General features: G+C 46.6%; 1 protein-coding gene across 1 annotated transcript in view; it reads left to right on the plus strand.

Moving 5' to 3' along the window:
- The window catches only part of EHD3 (EH domain containing 3), a 29,615-nt gene extending 6,680 nt beyond the window's left edge, over positions 1-22,935 (plus strand). Inside the window, exons 2-6 of the mRNA XM_005488463.4 lie at positions 378-554; positions 5,232-5,329; positions 18,036-18,448; positions 19,452-19,616; positions 20,923-22,935. Coding sequence (XP_005488520.1) covers positions 378-554; positions 5,232-5,329; positions 18,036-18,448; positions 19,452-19,616; positions 20,923-21,450 — 1,381 coding nt within the window. The 3' untranslated portion in view covers positions 21,451-22,935. The remainder of the gene's footprint in view (positions 1-377; positions 555-5,231; positions 5,330-18,035; positions 18,449-19,451; positions 19,617-20,922) is intronic.
- The last annotated feature ends 3,079 nt before the right edge of the window (positions 22,936-26,014 follow it).

Below are 26,014 nucleotides of genomic sequence, written 5' to 3' on the forward strand. Positions count from 1 at the left end.
GGAGTGTGGTGGTTTAACAGTAGTGTGCAGTAGGATTAACTCTGTGATTGCAGTGAACTGCTGGTTTTACTTTGCTAAGTCTGCTCCAAATGACTTGAGGATTGAAGTGCATAAAATGATGCAACATGATGAGAATCTCTTCCCAGCAGCTATAATCGTCTTAATTTCTTAATCCACCTTAAATGAGCTTTCAGTGTTGAGATCCTAAGTAGAAAAGCCACCAAGACATTTATCAAACAATTGAGTGACAGTGCTAAAAATAGTCTCGGAAGGATCCATGCTCTCGAGCTTCATAATTGCTCTGCAATCTTCAGTACAACTCATTTAGGACTTAGCAGCTCATGGCTCATGCCCACACCCTGTTTTTTCACTTCCAGGTACCTGCTGGAGCAGGATTTCCCAGGGATGAGGATTGGACCAGAGCCTACAACTGACTCCTTTATAGCAGTTATGCAAGGAGACGTGGAAGGAATCGTTCCTGGGAACGCGTTGGTGGTGGATCCCAAAAAACCCTTCAGGAAACTCAACGCCTTTGGCAATGCCTTTTTGAACAGGTCAGTACTTAAGAACTCTCTTGTTCTGCAGAGTAAAGTTAGGACCTAATGAGCAGCATAGCCAGCAATGTAAAGGGATAAGGCACTTCCCCTCCCATCCACATGGCTGATGCAAGGCCAGCCCAGTCCTGCCAGATCACATAAGTCAGCTGCTGAAGGGCTGATAAATTCAGGTGTGACAAACCTTCATTTTACTTGAACAAACAAACAAAAAAATGACATCACAGCCTAAACTTATCCTACAGGAGACTAGAGGTTAATATCTTAATCCCCTACTTTAGTATTTCTAGCTTTTTCCATTTGTAATCTAAACCAGGCTCTTTCCATTCCCATGCCTTATACATACAACCTCAGGTGCAAATTGATGGCCACTCTAATGTGTTTCCTGTAAAAAAGAGTAGCAGGGTGTTTGGACAGTGCCTCTGTGACATGAGGAATTTAACCTTTCCATCCCCTAGACCCAGCCCAGCCATAGGGAGGTTTTGGATGTAGGCCTCACAGGAAGCCAGCAGCACACACCCATATCCTAGATGAGCACAAACTGTGCTCAAGCTGCAGAAGGCAACAAACTGACTACACCCATCATCGACGCCTTCCCTTGACACTGGGAGACACTGGAAACATGGCAGCTGCTCAGCCAAACAGACAGGAAAGCTGGGCTGGGCTCTGGCTCCTGTTCAGTCTCCCAAGCTCAGAGAATGACTGTCCAGAGGCTGCAGCATCTCCTACAGCACTGACCACAGGAGTGCTGGTGTAGGCTGCAGCAAGGCAGGGAAAGCCTGCAGAGAAGCATGGGGAGAAACCTGCTGGCAGGGGAGGACCTGGCTGGTGTCACTGCTGTGTGGGAAACCTCAGGGTGACAGGAAGCAGTATCTGATCACTGCACAGGAGCATCATTCAAATACATCAACATGGTCCTGCACCAGAGAGATTTTGAGTTTTTGTTGTTTTGTAGGGCTCAGAGCACCTGCACCTGACCAACAGTTAGGTCAGGTGACTTCCCACTCCCTACACCAGGGCAGAACAGTCATTTTCCTTAAGACAATAACAGTGCTCTTGCCTGGAGTGCAGAGATTGTGGATAAAGAGGACATAATTCAGAGCAGCTCAGCTGATAGCCAAGAGCAGCCACAGCTGGCAGACAGTTCTCTGCAGAGAAGGAACATTAGGCCAGGCATGGGGGGCAAAAAAGCCAACACTTCTGAACTAGCCTGATGGATGTGTCCTGAATGCAATTTGCTCCTGATGCAGCAAGGGATCTCTGCATGCATTAACCCAGTTCCCTGTATCATGCTGTGCTCTTGTTATGCTTCTTTACTCTTCCTTCTCCTGAGGAAGGAGTCCAGCCTGTGCCTGAGCAGGCAGCAGGACAGAGTGACACAGCAGCAGCCTAAGTGCAGTCCTTCCAGCCATGCAGGGGGCAGCCACAGCAGCTAATGACATCTTTCTCTTGCTGACATGAAAAAAAGAGGGGGTAATGATTTCTAAACTGACAGAGGAGACATGCTAAGGGGGACTGGCTCAGCTGTGTGAGCATCACATGCTGAAAATGCAGATGCCACTGCCCAGCTAATTAGGAAATGAAACATGCAAGAGTTGACTCAGAGGGGCAGAAATTTAGCAGATGTAAGTCCTGGTGCACCCACTGGACCAGATCAAGCCACCCACAGTTACTTCTGCAGTGCCTGGCCTCTGTGCTAGGGACTAGCAGAGCTGTCTCTGCCTTGCACATACCTCACTGCTGCTGTACATATGCCTAGGCCCTGACCTCAGCTGGAGGCTGTGAGCAAGAAATTTGCAGAAGGGAGCTAATCTGCAGGGGCCACACCTCTAAGCTGAGATAATGGCCATGGGGAAGTCTGCTTTGCCCAGGGATGGTTAAAGGTAACCCTTGACTGAGCGTCAGTGGGAAGGAGCGGAGCAGCACGAGGCAGTGGCACTCACACAGGCCTTGGCTGGGAGGTGGCAGCCACAGCCCTGTGTCCTGTGGGGTGCAGAGCCTGCTGCTCCAGCAGTGAGCATCCACCCTTAGCTGGGGCTCCCTCCCCAGCAGGGACTGGGATCTGCTGCTTTCCAGGAAGCAAGGGAAGACTGGAACAGTCAGGATTTGGCTGGGAGGCAAGCAAATTGCTGCTTAGAGCCTGTATCCTCCCTCCCTTCATTCCCAGGAGATGCCCATACCTGGGACATAGGGTTGCCCAGGGCTGAAATGAGGATAGCAGGATAGATCCTGTCTCTTGTCTGCTCTTCTTGCCCCAGGCTGTTCCTGGGCATTGAGAGAAGGGTTTGTTGTCCTTTCTCCAGCTCTGCTGGCCAACCCCCACCTCTGGGAAGATTCCAGAGAGATGAGAAGTTTAACCTTGTTATCAGGAAGATTTGTTTGGCACCAAGGGCCTGGAGCAAGTTCAGGAATCTCACCCATTACTTTCCTATCACATTGACTAGGTTGCAAGAATTCCCCCATCCCCAAAGTCTGCTTTGAGAAGCTAAGGTGGAGTCAGTCCTGATTTTGTGTTGTGAACAGCTGGAGGGGTAGATAACATGTTGTTCCTTTAGCCCTGTGCTCTGCTCTGCCTGTAGAGGTGGTGAAACTGCTTTGGCACAGCACTCTTCCCTTCATATGGCCCCAAACAGAATTAGGTCGAGCTCCCTGAGGTCCTGCAGTTCTGCTGGGACAACAGGAGGGCAGCAGCCTTAACTCTGCCAAAAGAGCCAGAATGCACTCACTCATGCTGGCCTCTGACCTTATATCTGAAATCTCCTGGGGAGAACTTTTCCTAGAGAAACTGGTGGAAAATCCCCCTGCCCCATTTAATGTTACAGCACCAGGAGGACTCAGGGCTGTAACAATGAAGAGCAAACCTGGGTTGGCAGGACAAGGGAATAACATGACCTCCTGAGCCTTTTGTTCTCTGCTGCTGTGCCTGGCACTCAACAGGATCATCAAGCCAGTCCCCCCCTCTTAGATATGAGTTATTGCATATTCAGAAATGCTCCCTGTTGCCACCTGCCAAGCTGGGGATGTGGGAAGCTGTAATATGTGGTCTGAAATAGCTGACAGCTTAGGGGAGGAGACACTCTTTAACCCATGAGGAGTCACTCTGATCAGAATCTTCTTGGGGTCAGACAAGTGGAACAATTGTGGCATAGCCTGGAGGAATTGAGAGGTGCAGGGGCTCCTGCAGAGCCAGACACTCATCAGAGAGAGCACTGCAGGGCTGCATCTGCCCTGTCTGCACTGAGTGGTCCTTGCAGCAACCCCCACCCTCTGTGGTTCTGCCTCCTCCCACAGCACCGTGGTTTTTGTGCCTGGATGTCACACCACCCTATTAATATGCATATGTACACACACACATAGACACACACTCAGGGATGCCTGGAATGCCATCCCAAAAAGGCTGTCCATGAAATGCTACCAGGAAGCAGATAGGCTTTTAGTGTCCTTTGCTGTTACTAGCCACTGAAATAGATGAGCTGCAGCCCACAAAGCACAAGTGACTCTTCTCAGGCAGTGATTTGCATAGACACAGGATGGGGAACAACCAGCTAAAGAGCAATTACACAGAAATGGAGCTGCAGAGGGGGGAGCAGTGAATTACAGAGTGAATGTGAGCTAACAGTGTCATAGTGCTGTTAAAAAAGCAAACATGTCAGTGAGATGTATAAACAGACTGTCAAGTCTAAGAGATAAGGAGCAATCCATGCTCTGTGCTCAGCACCAGCAGGGTGAGCCATGGCTGGAGAATGTCAGCTTGTGGCATCCTGCCTGGAGAAGAAATACGTGGAGCAGCTTGAGAGGACCCAAAGGAAGCTGCAAGGGTCTTCAGGGATTTAGAAATGAGCTAGAAAGGCAGCTAGAGAGAACTGGAAGAGACAGGAAAAAGAAATAAATAACCACCAAATTGATTTCTATAGAGGAAAGACTGAGGGGAGCAGGGTGGCAATAGTCAAGAGGGGAAAAATAAGTCATTTTCCACATCAATTGTGTTTGTAACTGAGGAGCATTACAGCATATGAAATTTAGATTAGACATTAAAAAAAAGGATTTACTGTAAAGGTTATTAAGTAATGGAGTAGACTCACAGCAAATGCTGGTGAGTCTGCATTGTTATGGATTTGAAGAACACTTTTGACAAATAACCTGACTGATCCTGCCTTGAGGCAAGAGGATAGGCTGAGCAACCTCTGAGATCTCATGCTGTCTATGCTTTACTACTTCCATGCTGCAATAATAGCACATTTTGTCTTTTTAAGATAGATTTGAAAGAGAACAGAAGTCCTACAGAATTGCTGATTTTTTTTTAAAACAAGTTATTTCAGTTCACTTGAGTTCAGAAATCTTCAAGGGAATGCTCAACCAAAGAAAAACAAATACCACTTCTTGTTAAAATCTAAACAGCACATAAACCAAAACCCAAATATTTTCATAATTCACAACTTGGGGGCCTATATAAAACAACCTCTCATAGGTCATGACTGAGACCCATGTTCCAGAGGCAGCAAAACAGAGAAAAGTGTTTAGTTCTAGTTTCTTTCTCATTTCTTTAAGTAACAGTAGCTCCAACTGAAGACTTGAGAGATCAGAGTGTGACTTGTCCCATGCTGCCTGTGATGTGCAGCACATCATTACTGTGTTTTGCATTTTTAATGTTTTTAAACACATTTATTTTCCACACAGGTTTGTCTGTGCTCAGCTACCTAACCCTGTATTAGAGAGCATCAGTGTCATTGATACTCCAGGAATCCTTTCTGGAGAAAAGCAGAGAATTAGCAGAGGTAAGTCCCAAGTTCAGTTCTGTTCTAAATGACAGTAATGAAAGCCACAGGAACTGTATATGATTTTCACTTCAAACTAGGATAAAAGCAATGGTGGGAGCCTCTCAGAGCTACAGCATTTCATTGCAAATGGAGGCCAAAGGGACTTGGTTAATCTCCTGCAGAGAATTTAGATGTTTTTAGGGCAGGCTGCTGACAAGCTCAGCAGTGTCATTGTGCAGTATTACCCACAGGAGAGATTTCTATCAGAGTCAAGTGATGCCTCTCTGCTTTGCAGAACCAGTTGCTCTCAGTGCCTTGCTGATGATCCATGGCCAAGGCCCCCATTGTAATCTGCCTGGTTTCTTGCACTGCCCAGGCTCCCTAAATCTAGTGCAAGACTGGATTTGGTTTAAAGAGCCATTGGCACTCAAGTTCCTCATTGCAGTAGGGAATCTGGAAAGCCTGTGGACGCTAAATCATGAAATCCTAGAGTAATTTGAGTTTGAAGGGACATTAAAGATCCTCTAGTTCCAACCCCTGCCATAGATAGGAAGGTGTGCCACACCTTCCACTAGACCAGGTTGCTCAAAGCCTTGTCCAACCTGGCCTTGAACACTTCCAGGGATGGGGCATCCACAACTTCTTGGGACAAGCTGTGCCAGTGCCTCAGCACCCTCACAGTGAAGAATTTCTCCTCAATATCCAATATAAGCCTACCTTTTTCAGTTTAAAGCCATTCCCCCTTGTCCAGTCACTACAGACCCTTGTAAATGGAGCTGATGAATAGCCCAGAGTCTCTTAGTGAACTTCTGAGCTCACTCAGACTCACCCACGGCAACATCTTTATACTTTAAACCTCTGTGGTCACCTTCTTGCTCTGTGAGGTGATGGGGGCCTAGCTTGCATTTCTGGAAGGTTCCTTAGATAAAGCTGGGAGCTATGCACCATTTCACTGGAAGAAAGCCAAGAGCAGTAATCTCAGCATTCAGGTTTGAGATCACTTCTCACGCACACTGCCCATTAACAGTGCACAGCTGAGTTTCAGCAGCACAGGCTCCACCCCAAAGTGCTGAGGCCTTTCCCATATTTCCATGTTCTGCCCCATAAGATTTCACATGACTCATGACTTTCCAAGTTCTATTACACTTTTGCATTGATATTTTTCTTGGAAACTTCCTTTTTTTTTTTCTTTTAATTGAGCAGCCACCTTGCACAGAGCCAGGTATTGTTTGTTTTGCTGGGATTTTCCACCACGGGAACCTTAGCTAGCAAGGAAGTGTCAGTAAAACACAACTACAGTTCACAAAATCCCCTCACATTAACCTTTTTTAGTGTGGGCCTCTGCACTGCTAGGGGATCAGAAATTCCAAGGTGTGCCAGCCTTTATGAGAAAGTTGAAAAATATGCTGTGCAAGCACTCCTCCCCTCAGCAGAAAGTATTAAAAAACTTGTATTATGTGGTGTAGACATTTTCCAGTCAAAAATGCCACTGAAAGCAACCAATTCTCCTGTGGAACTATCACAGTGAAAGAAACTTGCTTAGGAGGTAGTATTTTTGTTATGAAAAAAAGGACTAAAAAGAAAGTATAGGTGAGTCAAAAAGGACCCATTTCAAGCCCCTTTTCCAAATTTCCTCACTAATTCAAATGCCAACACGTATTGCAAGATTTTCCTACATTTCAGCTGTTTACAGAACTAAAAATACCCTCCTGCAGAATACACTGGCACTTCTTGCTGCTCCTTCTGCAAAAATTTCTCTGTCAGCTTTCCAGTGGGTCTTGGTGTCCCTTTCTGGATCCTGTCAGTGTGACCTTGGGGCTGGCAAAGCTCATGGAACTGATCATCATCATCATGGATCAGGCCAGGCAACACAAGCTTATCAAAGACAGGTCCTGCTTGAGCAACCTGATGTGACAAGGTGACCAAATTCCTGGATGGGGGAAGGATGAGGATATTGCCTGCCTAAACTTTAAGAAATGAAAAAGAGTTAAATCCAGTTGGAAGCCAGTCACAAGTGGTGCTGTCCAGGGCTCACACTGGGGCCAGTCATGTTTAATATCTTAATCAATATTAAGATATTAAATTAAGAGTAGTGGGAGCACCTCAGCCAGTGTGAAGATTCCACCATTCTGGCTGCAGTGTTGGTGTGCTGGAGGTAGGAACAGGAATCTGTAGATGGATCTGAATGCATGGGACACATCTATGGGCTGAGACCAGTGCTGGGTTTACAGTTGGATTCAATGATCCTAAAGATCTGTTCTAACCTAAACAATTCTGTACTTTGCAGCTACTGTAATAAATGGCAGCAGTGGCAGAACATGCTTATAACACAGCTGTGCAGTGTTACAAAAGTCACTGGTGTACTTTAACCCAAGGCAGTAATGCCTCTGCAAACATTTGGAAAGAGCTGAGGAGGCTAAAGGGGAGTTCCAGTTCTGTACGTTTCTGCATGCTGCACATGTTTGCACAACTGGAGGCCTGTCCCAGCATGTGGGGCAGGTTCTTCCTGGCCAGCTTCTCTGCCCCCAGTGCAATTCAGTGCACTTAGGGCAGAAAATTGGCACATTGGCCCTGTGACTACAGTGTGTGGTCATTCAACCCTTCAGCCAGGAGGCAACTCCAGATGGATCAGCCATCTCCTCCTGATCATCCTGCCAACCCAGGAATTTGCTCTGCTGTATCTCCAGCCAGACAAGGGAACTGTCACTGATCTAATCACAACAGTTAAAAGTACAGTGTAGGTGGGATCTTACTTTGTCACCATTGACATCTGGGACAGATGGAAGTGCTCATGTAGGCCAGGTCAGATGACCTTGAAATAGATACAGGACAAGATCTTCACCTGGTTTAGGTCAATATAGCTTTGTTGAGGCTGGGAAACTCCAGCAATTCCTGTCTCCAGGGAGCAGGAAGAGGCAGAAGAGTGCTGAGGTGCCTGTGTCTAGGAAGGGCTGCTGCCAGGCATTGGCTTGAGCTTATCTCAAGGTGTTTGAAAGGGAGGAGTCACCTCTCAGCTCCCATGGAAGAGGAACAGGGAAAAGTGGTGAGGCTGACACCTTTGCCACCAAGCTAACAAGCCAAGCTGACCTCATGAGCAAGCTGGTTTTGGAGGCAGACAGAGCAGTAACATGGGCTAGGCAGAAAACTAGACAGGGCTAAAACCGCTGACACAACAAAATTCTGCTCCTTCTTTACCTTCCCAGCATGCTCAGATTTCACTTGGGAATGAAGCAATACCTGAGGGAGTCTTACAGAGGTTTTTCAAGAGACTTTGAAGTTTCCTCACTGCTTGGAACAGGAATGCTTTTCTTACCCCCACTGTAGGTTCTGAGACCCTCACACTGGGGTACCTGGGGTGCAGTGTCAGGGAGGAGAGCAGATAGTGAAGCAGCATTCTGTCATAAATTTGGGGGGGAAAGTAAAGATGTGACAGGCTTTCCCAGCCTGCCCATCCCATGAGAACCAGCAGCATTTCTAAAAATAGGAAATTCCTCTCAGTGGGAACATGACAAGTCCATCTCCCTCCCCATTAGATGTCAGGAGCATTAGTTAATCCATACAGTGTCAGTTTAGCAGAATACCAGGCTGTCAGAGTTTAGCAATCCAGGAGAGCCACCTTATAGCCCTGAATTTCAAAGCAGTAGCTGTTCCTGTCACTGCATCCATGTTTCAAAGAGCAGGAGCAAGGGAACAGGGTTTAAAGGATTGATTCAGGGACCAAGTCCAGGTTTGGAAGCATTTCACTTGTCTGAACTCAACCCTGAATTAAATTCACTGCCTGTTAAAGGTGACAGATGAGCCAGGGTGTGCACAGGCACAGGGTGCTGGTGTTGGTGCCAGCAGCAGGGCTTTGCAAATGGCCACCAAGCTTTGCTGCAAGGAATGCTGCATAATCCCAGCAAACAAAGCTCTGCCCTGGCTCTCCCCCAGGACTGCATGGCCATAAAGTGCCCCTTCCCCCACAGAGAGCCCAGGGAGTCTCCCAGTAGCAGAGCTGCAGGTTTAGGCCTATCAGCACTTGAGGGTGATGAGTCTGTCAGAGCTGAAGTGCACATCCCTCTGACATGCAGACACATCACCAGCACTGACACAGCTGCTGCTGCTGCTCTCAGACCCTCATAAAATGTGTAGCCAAGGAGCTGCTGCACTGATTTGGCCTCCTGAGCTCCTGACTCATGCACTGCTTTGTGGTGTGGTGGGCACCCACAGTGTCTCAGGTGTGGTAGCCAGACCCCCTGGGATGCACAGGTGTCATTCACAGGCATTATGGGCTAACATTTCCAGGCTGTCCTGGCCCCAGGCATCCTGTCCTTCACTGCTTCTGTATCATCCTTGCCTGGAAGGCAGCCATTTCTCTTCTGATCTATTTTACAGTCTGAGGCATGAATCTGTGTCCACATTTAAAGAACTAATGATTGTATTGCCTTGCCCCTTGCTCTGTGTTCTTTTTGTTATTTGTTTCTAGGGGAGCATGAGGCTGCAGAAATGCCCATGGGGGAGGTTTTTGGACCAAAGCAGCACAGTCTTGTCTGCTTTGACAATTTGATGATGATACAAATGCCATCCACTTGCAAAGCACTGTTCTGGTGTCACATAATGAGCTCAGGCCAGCCTGCTGGGAGGGAAAATGAGGAGGGGATGACAGAAATAAATGCAGGACCACAGATCAGGTCATGCAGAGCCAGGACAGGAGTGAGGACTTCCTCATAATTCATCACCCTGTGAGTCTGCCCTGCTAATGGAGCACCTGGCAGCAAGAACTTGTGTGCTTCAGTGGCAGAGCCATCCCTGGGGGCTGAGCCTTGCACGCTCTGCTGCCCAGCTGTCTCAGCCCACATCTGCCCTGAGCTGAGCAGATGTCTGCCAAGCTCAGTGACACCTTGGCCAAGCTGAGTTTGATCCCTCTTTTGGGGTAGCACTTCCTGGATATATCCTGATCACTTACTCCATGTTCCCTCTCTGTGTGCTGCCTTCTCCCTTTCCAGTGTTAGCAGTGACCACAAGCTCCTAGGCAGGAGGTGAGGACTGGCAGTGTCACTCCTCATTGGCTTGCTTTCCAGTATACACTATTCCAGTATTTTCCCAGCCTTCCACTCAGTTCCATCCTGCTGTCTTCATAACCAAGGGAAAAAACCCCAGCCACCAGCCTCACCCTTCTCCTGGGAAAGCAGAATTCCCAAATGGCCAGCAGCTTCAGCACCAGGGACACTTAATCACTCACCAGCCTGACAGCAAGAAGAAAATGCCAATTTTTCTTGGGCAGTGCAGAGCTCTCAGCCTGGCTGTGTCTCAAACAGCCATGCTTGGAAGGGAAAGGCAAACACCAAGGGAATTGATGTTCTCCCACTTCATGCAATGCTGTTTAGGGTACAATGGCAACAAAAAAATATTTTTTCTTAGAAGCTTTGTCACGTGTGCTAGCAACAGCATGATACAAACTAAAGGCATCCACCCTGAAAGCCTCCAAAAGGGAGGCATTTCAAATATTTGCTATAATACTCCCCACTGATGTTTGCTTATATTCTGTATTTCACTCTGCCTGGGAGGGTGAAAGTGCACTGCTTGGTTCTGACTTTCCAGTTCACCTCCATTACAGCTGCTCTGCCAACCTGCCTGATTTTATCACAGTCTCACTTAACACCTGCTGTTCCACTGAAATGCTCAGCTCTTACAGGCACACTGCTCTGCACTTCCTCTTAAAAAACAACACAAAAATGAGCAGAAAATCTGCACAGTTCTCATTTTTATTTCTAGAAATATATGAAGCCATGAGCCTAACTCTTCTGACCTGAAAGCAGTATGCAAACAGAAGGTCAAGATTATATTTGGGGTTTGAGAAAGCCAAACCAATATTTTGTTTGGTACTAGGTGGCAGAGGGACTGTCTCCATGATTAGGGTTGGAAATACTGATATATTTTGCTGTTGCAGAACTGGAAGAGCAAAAAAAAAAAGGCAGCACCAAAGAACAAGATGAAATGGCTGCACTATGGAAAGGGCTATGCTTTTTTCTATTCCTATTAACATACAGCAAGCATTTCATTTGTGTTACTAAACAAGTGTGAGTTTTAGAACAGCTGTGCAGCTTGTCCATTTGTTGTGCACTGTGCACTCTAGAAATATTCCAAGTATCTACTGCATAGATGGAAGATGGTCATGCCATCAGCAGCTCATCAATTTGCATTATTTATGCCCATCATGCATTCTTTCAGCATCCTGAGTAACAATGGAGAAGGAATGTGTTTCCTAGGTCCCTGGGAACTGTCAGTCACTGGTGGCCATTGCAGGGCAGCTTTTCAAACATGATTGCTCCTGAAATTTAAAGTATGAATACAGGAGAATTCAGTTTGTGTTTGGATGCTATAGTAAAAAAAAAGTTCCTTGGAATCCCAGCTACAAATCAACACTGCTGTGCACTGACTTCTTTGGAAAACTTGGCCTGTATTCAGGTGCCCTCTGAGGTATCAAAACCTGTCTAGAAACTGTTTTAGAATTTAGTTTTTAGAATTGGCAAGTACCAGGTAATGCTCAGGCCCATCTGTCACAAGTGGCAAAGATAAAAACTTGAGGATGGGACAAGTTCTGGCTGTGTGCACACAGGAGCTAAACAGGAACTCTGGAAATGCTCTCCTGAGTTTTGCTCCTCCTGATTTGAACACGCCTAGTGAGGTTTCATTGACTTTCTAGTGACATAAAGCCAGAGCCCCATCAGGCTCTTCCCCACCCTGAAGCCCTTGCAGTAAACAACATGAAAGCAAAAAGCCACACAGTCTGGCACTCCAGGTACTGCTTATATTAATGTTAGTTAGCATTGTTGCTAGCTAAGAACAGAGACCTGCTGTGCTTTGAGTCCTTTTCCTTTGCTTTGGAAACCTTAAAGCTTCCAAAAGGTATTTAATGTTTCCATCAGTTCTTGGTACGGAAGAGGAGGAAATGTGGAGCTCCCAGTGCTCTGAATCAGCAGCTCCAGGACAGATTATTTCCTTGAGTATGGGCACAGGCAGAAGTGATTGGCAAGCTGGGTCCTGTCTAAAAATTAGGGCATGTGACATTCAAAGAAATCTTTTCATCCCAAAGGCCTTCTGTGTACTTCCCAACACACCCACAGATGTGCATTACAGGAATCTCTTTATATTCCCTTGGGAGGCAGCCACTTCCAGAGAGGAGCATGGCAGCTTTTTGCAGAGGTGTTCTAGGGTGAGCTGCAGTGAGGTGTATCCAGTACCCATCCCTTGCTTTTCATCATCCCTTCTGTCCTCTCCTTGCTGGCACCCCCAGCTCCTCACCTTGAGAGAAACTTGCTCAAATCACTGCTCTTCCTCCCAGTCCCAGCTGTTTCCTCTCTGATACTCCTACCCAGCACCCTTCTCTCTCTAGGACACCACAACTGCCACCCAACCCAGCTTCCCACTCCCACTTTGTGTGTCCTCAAAGGGATGCGTAACTTCCCCCTCCCTCCCTCCCTCATCTTCTTCCTCTGACCATCGTGTGACCTTCCTTCTCCTTGCTCACAGCCATCTGTCACATTTGGGTAACACCTGCCCCTCCTGGCACATTGTCCCCCTCCAGTGTGGGCTGCCTGCTTGCTTTGCAATGACACAAGTTGTCTTCCCTGGCATCTGAAGGGCTCTCAGGGAGGTCATCTCTGTGACCAGTTAGACTAAGCCTCAAAGCTCTCTTACTCAATTACAAAAATTTAAGTCATAAGCTCCCTGGAATCAGCATTCATTTCATTTCATCTCCCCAGAGCTGTTCCCTCTCTAGGCAGTGTTCAGAGTGTCACCTTGGGATGTTGTCCTCAGACAATGAGAGCCAGTCCCCCGCTTGACAAATAGGGACACTGCCATAAAACTCTCTGGTAAATCTTTCATCTCTAGATAACACCACCTTTAGAAAGATGAGAATGAAGCTCCCAGTGACTAAAATTCAGCAGGAAAGAAGTAATTGCCAAAACAGCAGCACAGTTTACAGCAGTAATAACAGCAAGCTGTGAAATATCTGGTGCAGAGCAGCAGCTTTGGGGTTTTCAGCACTTCCTGATCTTACTGTTTCCATTCAGCCCCACCTGAACTCCACTAGCACAGGACCTGTGGCTCTGGTTCCACAAGACAAGAAATCACCTGTATGCTTGCTACCAGTAAAAAAATACAGCACAAACTAAACAAACCTAAACCAACAACCAGTGTAACTGCATGGTGAGAAATGCTGAACCAGTGCATGCCCACTCCTTGCTGGTTCAAATTGGCTTTAGAATCTTATAGCCAGGCAGATTTTGTGCTGGGTCAGGTATCATCCATCTTCTCACAGTCAGCATAAAGACTGTATCATGCCTGATCTGACTTGACAGGATGTAATTGCATAATCCTGCCAGCTCTTGGGGAAATGCATGGTGCCAGGTATTCCAGTGCTGCACAGACAGGAATTCATCAGGCCAGCCTGCCTTATGGAGTCTAGGTAATTTTCTCTGCAGGCTGAACCCACTGACAGTCCTGCTGACTTGTCAGCTTTGTGTTAAGTCTGTTGAGTCCTTTTCATGCTGTCAGAAGGAAACCTGTCCCATGGAAAAAAAAAATCTGATGGAATAAAATTGTTATCATGTTCATCTCGTACTCCTACTGCTGTATGATTTGGATTCATTTTCTCTTCACGTTCACCTTATCTGGAGGTTATGAAAGAAGCTGCAGCAGTGATGTTAGAGAATGTTTAAATATGCAGCATATTTTTCAACAGGGATGCAAGCACAAGAGACAGGAATTACTGAACAGCAAATTCTTCCCTTTACAGTTCTGTCTGAACATCCCTGTAATAATGGTTTTGCATTAGTGCAGCTTTGGCAAGCAGATGGCTTCACAGCCACCCTGTAAGTTCACAATAAAGCCCTGCTGAGTTCCATGGACAGCATCACCCACCCCTGAAACACTGCCAGAGCTGAGGTAGTGCCTGCCTGCTTTGTGAGAGGCCTTGGCAACACCCCACAACACAGGGAGACATCATGCATTTGCAGTGGAATGAGCAAGGAACACCAGGAAAACTCCTTATTTGACTGCAGATGAAGATCAGTTCTTGGTCTAAGCTCACACAGTAATAAAGTGCCAGAAGAAAGAGGCAGGCCCAGTGCATCTGTGGGATGAAAAAGGGGCAGGAAGGAGGAATCCAAAGTGAGGGTATAATGCTTAAGTTCAACTACAGAATGAGCCTCATGTTTTCAGGTTTTGAACACCTCCAGCTCTGGCTAGAGCCAGGCAAAATGCCCTGAGTTCTCTGTGGCATTGAAAAGCCTTCCAAAAATGAAAGCTCCAAAGTAAATGTTAAAATATTAATCTAAGACCTTCTTTTGAAACACCTTAATTAATAGCTTGCCCTTAGCCATTTACAGTGTCATCCTGCTATCCAAATGCTTTGGTAACAATCTATTATACACTAAAAGCAAGACTACAAAGTCAACCCCATGAATCACATCTGTAGCAATTCTCTGGGCACTGTATATGAAAACATCACCAGAGTCAGGGACTCTGAGCAGAAAGTTGTAAACAGAGCTCTGTCCCACGTCATGCTGTTTGTTTAGGAATTTTACAGCACTCAAGATAGTTTTCCCTCTTTCCCTCCATCACCTAAGAACAGAATACCTACACTTGCACCTGTTTTTTCCTGCCTAGTACCCCCCTACAGGAATGCAGCTGGAATAAGTAGCACTGCACACACCAGACTTGTTTCTTGCTCAGCTGGGCACCAACAGGAGAAGCTCCCCAGAGCCAGAGGGACACACAAGGGGAGGGTTTGGGATGGGCTTTTGTCCCAGCATAGGATGTAAACCACATCCATGGTGATGTCTCAGAGCAGCCAACAGCAAGTGTTACTCTCCAGGGCTTTGTTCCCTCTTTAATGGAGATATGCAGGACAGCTGTCCAGAGAATATCTCTGAGCCAGCAAAGAGGCCAGGAAAGAAGGTCTGCTAATCAATCTGGACATTTAATGAAGCCCACAGGGACATTCAGGACTCATTGTGTGTTACTGTAGCAGCTGGGAATACACAGAGGGTCTGAGCAGATATTAATTTCCTTTTCTTGCTGGGTAGAGCAACATTTATTTTTGTTAATAGGGAAAGAGAGGCTCAGTAAATAGATACCTTCTAAGTGCCACTGTGGATGCAGGCTTGATATAGGATAAAAATCATGAGAGCTAGGCACCTAAAGATACTTTTGGACAAACCTTGAGACCCAGGCTAAGGTCAGTCTCCCAAGTACTCAGTTAATACCAAAACTACAATTACACATTTTTTTCTGTACCTCCCTTTTAAATAACCAGTTCCCATTTTTACTAAATCCCTGCAAGGTGGACTGAGTGTCAGGTGCAGACACTTTCCCTAACTCATCCCAGCCCCTGTTAACACAACAGAGAGTGTAGCAGTGCCTGCTCCTCTGCTGTCAGAGGGAAAGCATCCACATGATCTGTGACAGGACATCACTGTAGTTACAAGGTAGCCTAGAGACCATGACTGTTTTCCATCTGATTCTCCCAAGAAAAGGACTGGACGAAGCAGCTATGGTACAATTCAAACATGTGGCAGCTTGACAAGAAAACATCCCAGTCCATGAGATTTTACAAGGTTAAATGCACAAACATCTCCAAATAAAGTCACCCTGACTCACTGCTCCCATGATGAAAAAGCAAGCTGTGTAGCTCTGCGTATGAAGAACAAACTGTCCTGCCATGCCAGATGACTTCCAGCCCTGGCAGAAGTGGACATAAAGTCTGTGTCTCTATGTTTAGCAAGGTTTGAGGGGGCATGGGAGGTCCCTGTTTGCACAGCCTTTGATCAGCTTGCAGAGGGACAGCTGACAGCCTGGCTGAGTGAAGTGAGGTATCAGCATCGACTTTGTTCTGCAGCCACTGCCCCAGCACAGGTTAGGAGGGAGTCAGCAACCTGATCTTTGCACCATTGGGGCAGTGCAGCAGAGCAGCAGAGGGTAAAAAGCTGAGGTTAGCACCTAAGGTTAAAAAAGGCTGTTAACATCTGAAAGAGAGCATGATCAAGTTTATTTCAGTTTTTAAAAACTGACTTGGGACTGTGTTTGAGGTCACACACACAGACTGAGCAAGATATGCAGCTATAGTATAATGTATCAGTATAGTATATATGCAATATATTGAATGCTCAGCAGGTCTTTGTCAAAGCTAATACTGATTCTGAATTCTCTGAAGTTCTCAGTATCAAACATAGTTGAGCAAAGAGCCAGGGCCCAGCATTGCTGTTGTGAGAGCAGACACTCGAGTCCCAGTGAGCAGAAGGACACTGGTGGGACAAAGATCTTTCATTTGAGATCTCTGTAGATCCCATGGAAAAGAGCAGGACAGTGTCCACACCTCACATACACCTCACATGCCCACACTCTGCCATCCCCTTTTCCTGTCAGCAGCAAACTCCAATTGACCAAAGCAGAACACCGCCCAGCAACAAGACTTTGAAGTTGTATACAAGTTCTCAGTGGCAAAAAGTTAATACAAATTTATCCAGCTGAAGAGAAGGTTCACACAGGCTGTACTCCTGACATGAGAGGCAGGATTTCACTCCAGTTTGCTTAGTCATATGGAAGAAAAAGGAGGAAAAAGCAAGATCAGAGCTCAGCTATCCTTCCCTCTGTAGTTCCAGTCTAATCATTGGGATGCACTGGTTGCCCTCTAGGTTTTAGAGGGCACAGAAGGAAAAAAGGAAGAAAAAGAAAGGGGAACAGGAGGAAAAAGCACCAAGCTAATTATCATGTATTTATTCATGAAAGCCAAGATTAAAATAGTATATTAAATGATTTGAATGCAAATAGCATTTGCTCTGTCCTGATTTCCCTTAACCAAGTGCAGCACTCTGGTGACTCAGATAACCCCAAGTATTGCACAGCATAGGAGAGCCTGACAGAGCAGGGGGAGAGGACCAACCAGTCTCTCACCAAGACTTTAAAGCATGATAAAAAACCGCCACAGAGCTAGGAAAAAAGGTAATTTTGTTGCTGTCATTACTATTGTTTTAGGGACTACTCCACACACTATTTATCATGCTTAGAGGTGGACCCAGTCTGGCACTGAATCCATTATGTTTAGTCCTGAGGCACGTGAAATTTGAACCCAGTGTTCCTGGCCTGTGCCTGCCTCTGGTGTTCACAGCAATGCTGCCTCTGCTGAGTGTCAGGCTCTTGGCTAAGTGAGCACAAATCATTTGGCTTTGTGCACATGCAGCAGGTATGACAGGATGGTTACTCTGCTAGGGAAGGTTATTTGCCTGCTGGGTTCTGAATTGGATGGGATAAAGTTAGTCTTGCACAACAAGACCTGGGATTTATTAAGCACTGGAGATAGGCATCTCAAACCAGTCTGGCTACAAGTATTGCAATGACCCAGCTTTCTGTGTGGGCTATGCTGATGGCCAGTCATTCCCAAATTAAAACTCTCTTGTGCCACATACAAGACTTCTGCAGTGAGTTTGAATACAGCAGTTGCTCCTTGATGTGCATTTGAATGAAGATCTGGAGCACAAGTTGAAGACTTCTTTGAGTGATCTCTTCATGTGGAGAGGACAAGACCTGTCCTTAACTGTATGGACAGTGCCTCATCTCCTTATCAAGCTACCTGCTCTACTGGGAAAGCCACTTCCTTGCAAGCTTACCCTCAGTTAGGTGCAGGGAGCCTCTCAACTCCCTCATTTGCTGCATCTCTGCTCTTCCTGCCCCCCTGCAGGTTATGACTTCGCTGCTGTACTGGAGTGGTTCGCAGAGCGGGTCGACCGCATCATTCTCCTCTTTGATGCTCACAAGCTGGACATCTCTGATGAATTCTCTGAGGTCATCAAGGCCCTGAAGAACCACGAGGACAAGATGAGAGTTGTACTCAACAAGGCCGACCAGATAGAGACTCAGCAGCTGATGCGGGTGTACGGTGCCCTCATGTGGTCCCTGGGGAAGATCGTCAACACTCCCGAGGTCATCCGAGTCTACATCGGCTCCTTCTGGTCCCACCCCCTGCTCATCCCCGACAACCGCAAGCTGTTTGAGGCGGAGGAGCAGGACCTGTTCAGGGACATCCAGAGCCTGCCCCGCAACGCTGCCCTCAGGAAGCTCAATGATCTCATCAAGCGAGCGCGCCTGGCCAAGGTAGGAGTGCTACACACACACAAGCCCCAAGCACTCGCTGTGGGCTGTCTGCAGCAGGCAGCCCATGGAGAAGTGGTTCTGGCCAGTTCAGCTTGCAGAGCTGGTGGATCCTACTCTTTTTCCATCCCATTTAAGTCAGGCCCAGCATATGAGCCCTATGCCAATAGAGAAAGAAAACAATTCCTATGTTTGGTGTGTCAGTCATGGTGGGCCATAGTGAGGAAGGTAACTACAGATAAACCAGGTAGCACTTGAAGGCATCTAGAAAGCAGTTGCTCTGTGGTAGCAACTTGAGAATTAGGACCAATTCAGTGTGTCAGAATCATACACCAAGGGAACTGATAAGCTCTAGGTTTTTTACTTAAAACTTTCTTAGCCAAGAGAGATACCTGACTAAGATGGATGCATATCTCCACCACATTTGAGGTGGAGACACAGAAATGATAAATAAGCCTGTAGTATCCCTGAGTATTTGAAATGAACTGAAAGAAGCCCTTAAAAATACAGGAAAAAAACCCACATCAATTGAGGAGAGAGATCAAAAGATCCCTCAAAAGCTTTCAGTGCAAGGGTCTTCATTTCAAGAAAAAATGCTTGGTTCACCCTTGGAAAAAAAAAGCCATGAGTTGCATAAGTTAAGGACTGGTATTCGTACTAAAACACTGAACCTGTGTGTTTGGACTGGGAAGGGACTGTTCCCTTAAAGGCCATGCCCAGTAGAAGAAAAAAACCCCACCACTCCCTCCAGAAAGTGCATATGAATGTCACTGTCTGTATGCTCAGGACAACACCTTGGTTTTGTCTCAGCACAGACAGAGCACACAGCTGAGCATTGAGCACTGGAATAACAATCCCTAGGTCCAGGCAAGCTGAGGAGATGAGCTTGTTCTTTGGGGTGGGACAAGATGGAGGCAAGTCCTGGGCACAGATACTCTGCTGAGAAGAGTTTTCTGATGTGCTATTCAACATTTGCCTTCATTTCATATAACTTAATTCCCTTCAGGTCCATGCCTACATCATCAGTTCCCTAAAGAAGGAAATGCCCTCAATGTTTGGGAAAGACAATAAAAAGAAGGAGCTCGTTAACAACTTGGGAGATATTTATGCCCGTATTGAACGGGAGCATCAGATCTCACCAGGAGACTTCCCTAACCTGAGGAAGATGCAGGTAAGCATTGGAATCCTGGCAAACATCCAGGGAGAGAGCATTGGAGTAACTGCAGGGAATACAACAGAGCCATGCAGACATTGATTGTTGCCACCTCTGGGAAAAGCCTGCTCTAATGTTGAAATGTGCCTTAAAATATCTGCAGGCTATATTTGGGCATGAGCACTTCTTACACATAGAGCTCATGTGAGGCATTACAGCTTCACTTTCATTTCTGGTATCTTTGCCTGAATAGCAATTTACAGCAAATGATTTCTTCTGTTTTTCTTTATTTTTAATTCCAGGTTCCATTTGCAGATTTTTCAGGCCTAAGCAATTTATAACAAAAGGAAAGCTGTGTCCTGAAAGGGCTACATATGGCACATTCCTCAAGAGCTATATTTGTCTTCTACTTAACTCTTTGTTTCTAGAAGGAGAGAAAGGAAGGTGTAAAAACTTTAAGCCCCTTTTCTATTTTCAGCAGAGAAGCAGGCTTTTTGTTCTGCAGACCGGAGAACTGGCCCAGGGTTCACAGAAGTCAAAAACTTCAAAGGCCCTTGGATCAGAGCCTTGTATTGTACATTCAAGCAGTGCTGGACACTGCTGCATTGCTGTGTGGCTTCAGTCCAAGCAAAAACCTGATAGGAGTTCTAGCTCTTGAGGTTGCTACTAGTTACCTATGGAAAACAGTATTTGCCTATTTCTGAAAAAATAGTCTCCCTAAATTGTTGGGAATGAGATCTGTGGGGTGTGGCCAATAGATCTCCTTCAGTGCTTGTTAAAATGTGTGTTAAAAAAACAAACCTGTACTTATCCAGTTGGAGTGAATAGTGTGGATTTAATGATTTTAATGAGTAGAGGGTGAAAGATAAAGCTGTAGATCTTTCTGCAGCTAGAAGAGAGTTCTCTGCAGGCCCTACTCAAAGCCCTTTTCCTTAGCTGTGAAATTACAGAATCTGAGCCATGCTGTAAAGACCTGCTCATCACTTCTTGTAGCTGTGCTACTGTCATGATGAAACCTGAAAGATGCACTGCATGGTGATGAGTGCAGTGGTCTTTTGCCAGGTGGCATCTCCTTCCCAGAGCGCAGAGGGGGAGGGAACGTAGAGCACACAACCAGTTTGCCTTGAACTATTTGGTCATTTTCTGTAGGACTTAAGGGAGGATTAAAATGAGAGCAAGGCCCCATGCCATGCTGAACGCGGGGCTGTCAGAGGAAGGAATGCCAAGCTCCCCACTCCTCTGCAGCAGCAGCAGGCAGGCATCCCCCTGCGCACCATTACTCCTCCATGTCGCTCACCTCTTGCCCTGCTGTCCCATTTTTCAGGATCAGCTGCAAGCGCAGGATTTTAGCAAGTTCCAGCCGCTGAAGAGCAAGCTGCTGGAGACGGTGGAAGACATGCTGGCCAACGACATCGCGCAGCTGATGGTGCTGGTGCGCCAGGAGGAGTCCCAGCGGCCCACGCAGATGGTGAAGGGAGGAGCCTTCGAGGGCACCCTGCACGGCCCCTTCGGCCACGGCTACGGCGAGGGCGCCGGCGAGGGCATCGACGACGCCGAGTGGGTGGTGGCCAGGGACAAGCCCATGTACGACGAGATCTTCTACACGCTCTCGCCCGTCGACGGCAAAATAACTGGTGCCAACGCCAAGAAGGAGATGGTAAGGTCCAAGCTGCCCAATACCGTGCTGGGCAAGATCTGGAAACTGGCTGACATCGACAAAGATGGCATGCTGGATGATGAGGAGTTTGCCTTGGCGAATCATCTCATTAAAGTCAAGTTGGAGGGTCATGAGCTGCCAAATGAGCTCCCTTCCCATCTCCTCCCTCCGTCCAAGAGGAAAATAACAGAGTGAAAGAAAGGTTACAGGGGAGAGGGGAAGGGAAGGGGAAAATGAAAGATCTAGAGCAACATGTTTACTTAAATTATACCTTTAGATGTGAGATCACGTTTGGATTTGTACCTACTTTGCTGTATGAAGAACAAAATCTAAAGCAGAACAAAAAAGTCCAATCCTTCATGATATGCAATTAACTCTTCCAGTGTACTGTCCCTGCTTTCTAACGTGTAGTCTGTAAATATGAAGGTAAAGGAAGGATGTTGCAAAGTAGGAGACTCTGTTAAGCGAGAGTAGAAGAAAACCTGAACAGGACTGCATTTTTGGAGAGTGGAATAGGCACTAATAGAAATCTGCTAACTGCCAGTATCACTCCTGAGCTTTGGCTGCACCTTCTGCCTTTTAATGGGTCTTGCAAAATTCAGGAGACTAAGAGAAACCACAAGGTCTTCAAGCTATTGGCCAAAATAAAGAGCATTTCCTAATTAACATAAGCCCACACTAAAACACTAGATACTAAACCCCAGAGTTAAGAACTTTAGGAAGCTTGATTCACCGTTAAGATGCAAGTTTTACAAAAGTTCTTCCCCTGTCCTTATAGAAAAATACATCAATAAAATCTGAAAGAGCTCTGAACTGGGCAGCTGGAGTTCCTCGTTGTTCACTGTGGGGCAGGCACTGAGTTCCCAGTCACCACCACCTCCCATTCCATCCCCAGGAGGGGAGATTGTTCTGCAGCCAGGAGAGCAACACTCCAAGGGGAGCAAGGGAGGGCCCTAGAGGTGGGCATGAGGCGGGTGGAAGGGAGGAGCACTGCTTCCAGGCTGACCCAGCATGGCACAGCCAGTGGGTCCTGTTTGCTCTTTGACCAGTGCTGGTGTCTGTGGTTCCTGTCAAGTGATTCGTGTTTGCTCTCATCGTGCACAGTGACAGCCACGAGCCCCCTCCTCACTGCACAGACACAAACCCCACACTGGATCCACCACAGGGGCAGAACACACAGGGGCACTGGCAGGGCTTGCTCTGCTCTGCCCCCGCACAAACCCAGCCAAGGTGTCAGCCTTCGCACACTCTGCTCACCACACACTTACACTTGATCCCCTCCAGAACTTGTACCCTGAGCCAAGAGACCTTCCCCACTTCTTTCATGCTCTATGAAATTTTTGTTTCCAAGACCTGATTTTAGCAGAATTTCCTCCATTTCTTGTTTCACTGCCTCAACATAAACGTGCGCGCGCACTATTCTGGTTTTTGTTGTTGCTTTGGAGCAGCGTGTTGTTCCGATCCTGTTGTCACTTTATATAAGCTGAGCTCCTACTGTGATGAAAAACCAAGATAAGTATAACTTATTTTATATCTCTTGTGTTCATATTATATAGAGAAATATATTCTGTGTATGTAGGATGTGCTTATTGCAGTACATTTATCACTTGTCTTAAAAATTAATGCATTAACCTTTTTTGTACCCTGGTCCTAAGACATTATTAAAAAAGAAAGGCCAGATCTGTCTGCTTCTTTTTACAGTGAAATGAAATGCAGCTGAAAAGAAAAAAAAAAAAAGCTTATTTGTAAGTGCAGCAAAGGGAGGAGATTATGCTTATGCACATTCCCAAAAGTGCATGTACAGATCAGCCCAGCTGGACTCGGGTGTGCACTGCTCAATGACTGGGTGACATCTGCAACATCTTTCTCTCTTGGCAGTCTAATCACAACCTCCATTCTTGCCAAAGCAAGAGGAATTGTGTCTGTGATCCACCTTGTTCAATACAGGGAGAGGTAACCACCACATTTCAGTAGAAAAAAGAATATATTGAAAGATTTCCTTCCTGCCAGTCACAAATGAGAATGCTATGAATTTATCAAGATCCGGAATGGATGCAAAAAACCTCAGTCTCAAATCTTTCTGACTAATTCTATTTCTGTCTTCATTTTCTGTGGAAGTTCATGACAGTGATAGCTATCCCCAGAGTGGGACAGTGGGAGGCATGGAGTAAGACAGGGACATCACTTAGGATAGTCCTGGGAAAGCATCTGGAGAGGGGGTGTGAGCTGTAGAAGTTGGCAAAGTTTCCATGTAGCATCTGTACAGGATGAGAGAGGGGCGAAAGGAAATCATAGGGTGGAGAGCAAAAGCAATAAATGCAAATTGAGGGAAAAGCCAGCACACTGTGTCATGCCAGCTCAGCTACCCAGTAACCCCCAGTTTAGCTGCCATCACAGCACATTCCATGCTCCTGCCTGCTCCTCTCATCCCTGTGCCAGCCTCTCCAGGGTGTTCCTGCAGGATTCACCCAGAGGGGCCAGCAGGGCAGCAGCACAGAGCTCTGCCCACACAGGTCAGGTGCAGAGGGGTTTGATTGCAACCCCTCGGCAACCACCTGGCACTGTAGAGAGGAAAAAACACAGCACTGCACTCAGAAACAGGCTGTTACTTAATAGGATTGCACAGGGACCCTGCTACAGAGGGGACAGGGCAGCTGCAGGGGGGCTGTGTGCCCAGAGAGGCAGGTTGTGAACAGTCCTCTTCAGCCAGATAACTCCAGCACATTTCACTTTTGCTAGGCTCTTCAGGAAATTTAAAATAAAACAACATCAAACAAAAAGAATCCCACTAACACCAGACCCACATCAACCCTTACACACCCTGTTCTCCATATAGAAATGCATGGAATCCTGTCTCTCCACTATGGCCATCAGAAGGTGTGTGTATTTCTCCATCCCCTTCCCAGACAGCAGCTGTACATGCACACACCCCCTTTTTGTTCCTTTTTCCTTCCAAGTCAGGACTCCCTGGGCAATCCCAGGCACCTGCATTGTTTCCCCCATCTGTGGAAGGATGTGATTCCCAAGCCCACCAGGACTCCAGGCAGTGCACATTCCTGCCAGCTCACAGAGCCACACTCCAAGGAGTTATCTGTGTCCAGCAGGGCTTCCTTTTTCCCAGAGCACTTCTCAGTTACCTAACAATTGTAACCAGGAGGTTACACAGAGGAACCGATTCATTCACTGTCTGTGGGTGGGGGATTTTATCATGTGAACATACCAGTGCCACTCACTTCTCTGATCCTCTCATGACCTTCTCTACCCATCCTCACACAGAAGAGCTTTCACAAGGTCAGAAGAACAAAAAGGGCTTTTTTCTTTTTACCCCTCTAAGTAGGGACTGCATGTGGTCTTCTCTCTGGGAAGGATCTAGAGCAGAAACATCTGTACCTACAAGCTTTGTGGGCTAATATATGAGGTTTTTGAAAATTAAATTCTCTCTACAGTGGAATATGACAGGCAGATTATATCAACAGTGCAACACAACCATTTATTTGAAGGGAAGGATAATAATTACACTAAGTTCCCTGAATAAGGTTTCACAGGAGGTGAGTAGCTTGGCAAAAGGCAATTACTTCTGGGAACTGGAATTTAGCCAGCATGCTGAAGTTCAGAGAGACTTTTAATCAAACAGAAAAGGTCAGAATCAGTTTTTCCATCACCTTAAGTTCCAACACAAACTTCATACAACAATGAAATTCAGATTTAAGTCGGGAAACTGTTCTTTTAAGTTGCTCTCCTTAATCCTTTGCTCACTAACCAAAGGCTGCTGTCATATGGTCAAAAGTTATGGGTTGTTTGACCTTACAGAGAGGGACAGTGATCCTACAAGCACAGCTGGAACCATGGAGCTCCTATAGAAGATCACCTCAGATCACACTACATTTCTTACATCATTGATAGTTTCCACCTCTGCTATTGTCTATCTCATATTTCTTTTATTACAGAGTTTATTATAGAGAGAAGTTGTGGCTCCACATTCAGGCTTGGGTAAATCAGGGGACACAACTGACTATTTAAGCCCTTCCTAGATGCAAAATTCCTCAGGTCTCAGAGCCTGACACATGGGTAGGAACAGTCATGGAGAACAGCACTGAATTACTCCAGAGGAGCAGCTTAACTGGTAACATCCAAGTTATTTCTGTGGAGTTTTCATAACATAGCATAGCACCTATTATTTTCTGCTCTTTCCCTTTCCTTCCTTGTAGTTATGAGCCTTTTCCTCCTGTTCCTAGTCCGTCCAAGGGTGGGGGAAAAACAAGGCTTAGTTAACAAGGCTTAGTTTGGAATCTCAACACACAAAGAAGTTCAAGGCTAGTGCAGGCAAGTCAATCCCTGCCCAGCTTTCCAGCTCCTCTAGGCACTGCTGATAGAGTGACAAATCCAGTGTTTAAAGCAGGCTTTGGAAACAATCCCTGGGTGCCTGAGGGGAGACAAATCCCTGCTAAGCACAGCACACGTCCTCCACGGCGCGCCCGCTCCGCTGAGCCCTTCGCTGTCAAACACCGCACGAGCTGCTAGGTTTGAAATGGGCTCCCCTCCAGCTGCTGACGTGGGCTGTAAACAGCCATCAGTGAGGCCTCCTTGGTGCCTGCACAAGATGGGAACTGGGAGATATAAATATCAACCCTTGCGTTGGGTTGGGTTGCCCTCTCGACCGGGCCGTTGCGCAAACCAAGGGTGTGCGCGAGGAATTCCTCTCCTCGCGATGAGCTCCCTGCAGGGAAATGCCAAATGCAGCTCTCTGAACAGCTCTCAC

The sequence above is a fragment of the Zonotrichia albicollis genome, chromosome 3, assembly GCF_047830755.1.
Source record: "Zonotrichia albicollis isolate bZonAlb1 chromosome 3, bZonAlb1.hap1, whole genome shotgun sequence".
Lineage (NCBI taxonomy): Eukaryota > Metazoa > Chordata > Aves > Passeriformes > Passerellidae > Zonotrichia > Zonotrichia albicollis.